The sequence below is a fragment of the Hylobates moloch genome, unplaced genomic scaffold (genome assembly GCF_009828535.3).
Source record: "Hylobates moloch isolate HMO894 unplaced genomic scaffold, HMol_V3 SCAFFOLD_14674, whole genome shotgun sequence".
Taxonomy (NCBI): domain Eukaryota; kingdom Metazoa; phylum Chordata; class Mammalia; order Primates; family Hylobatidae; genus Hylobates; species Hylobates moloch.
In genome coordinates this window covers 1-1,397 of record NW_026666949.1, presented here as the reverse complement: position 1 = coordinate 1,397, position 1,397 = coordinate 1, and the positions used below count along the sequence as shown (strand labels likewise).

The following is a 1,397-nucleotide window of genomic DNA, read 5'->3' as shown; positions in this document are numbered from 1 at the left end:
GCCCCAGTGTCCCCATCAACAAAGAGAGCCCATTGTCAGCCACCCACCTCCCTGAGGCATTCTAAGCCACCCGCACAGCCCTCTGATGCCAGTCCTGCTCCCGGGTCACGCCAGCCCCATCTTACCCGTCTGTTTTTGCAGTTCGGACAGCCTCTCCAGCTCCTCTACCCACTGCATATAATGATTATTTTCCTTCTTCAATTTGTCTACCTGGCCAAAGCACAGGGGAAAGGGCCCTGGAGAGAGGGCCTGGTGGCTGGGCAGGCTGCCATCTCCCTCTCTGCCCCCACCTCCACAAAGCCCAGACCCATGACCACCTCTGGCTGTACTATTCCCATTTTACAGATGCCCAGAAAGATCCAGTGACCTATCTAAGGTGGGGGGTCTGAAGGGTCAGAACTCACTTCCTGCGACATTTCTGTCATCCTCTGCTGCCACTGGGCCTTCTCTCCTTTTAGACACTGAGCATATTTGTCTCGCTCTGATAGGCCTTGTTTAAATGTCTCCTTCAACTGCAAGAATGGGCACAGAAGTTAGGAAGGGCTGTCACTGGTCCTCACCTGCTCCTGGCCACCTGGGGTCATCTTCCTTCCACATCCCTCCCTCTGAAAACCTCACCTGTGTCAGCTGTTCCTTGAGCAGTGCCTGGTCCTGTAGGGACTGCTGTAACATCCTCTCCATACGTGCTCTACTGTGGCTCAAGAACTGGATGGTGAAGAGTGAGAAGTTTCAATCTGGAGAGCCCGGGACATTCCACACAGTGCCCATTAAAAGGGCTAGAGCTAGGCCCAATATACAACTCGGCCAGTAAAGATCAAGGCATTTCCAAGCCCGTGGTCTGGTTTTTAAAAGAATTCAGTAATGTTGGAAAGGACACGGAATGATATTTAATTTATAGCTGGCTAACAGAGGCCCAGAGAGATCAGAAAATATTGCTATTGTTATTACTGTTATTATTACCACTGTTTGAACCTTTATGGAGTGCTTCACCAGGTACCATGCTAGTGATTCCATTTAATCCTCGCAACCACCATAGGAGACAGTTACTATGATTACCTCTATTGTGTAGATGAAAAAACATGGAGTATTTGAGGTTAAGTGCTTGCCTAAGATCACTTAGGTAGAGCTGGGATTTAAACACCCAGGTCTATCCAATTCTCTAAGCCCATTTTTCTTGCTGGGGATGGGGGCACAGATAGGAAGGGGAAAATTAATCTTTTGTTCACTTTTTGAAAGGATGATACATTCGCATAGTCCAAAACTCAGAAGGTACAGAAGGGAAGTATCTCCCAGCCATCTTGTTGCTCTCTCCTGAATTTTTTATGAACGCTTGCAGACACATTTTATGTCTATTATCATAGTATGTACACAAACACGCACACACACACACATTTCCC

General features: G+C 47.9%; 1 protein-coding gene across 1 annotated transcript; it reads right to left on the bottom strand.

The window, feature by feature from the left end:
* Positions 1 to 125: 125 nt before the first annotated feature.
* On the bottom strand, positions 126 to 752 carry LOC116465930 (putative golgin subfamily A member 8D; the record flags this gene model as incomplete). The annotated part of the gene is made up of 3 exons (XM_032148831.3): positions 619 to 752; positions 405 to 512; positions 126 to 210 (listed from the first exon to the last, which is right to left on the bottom strand). Coding segments are annotated over exons 1-3 (256 nt in total), but the record flags the coding sequence as incomplete, so codon positions are not given.
* Positions 753 to 1,397: the final 645 nt, after the last annotated feature.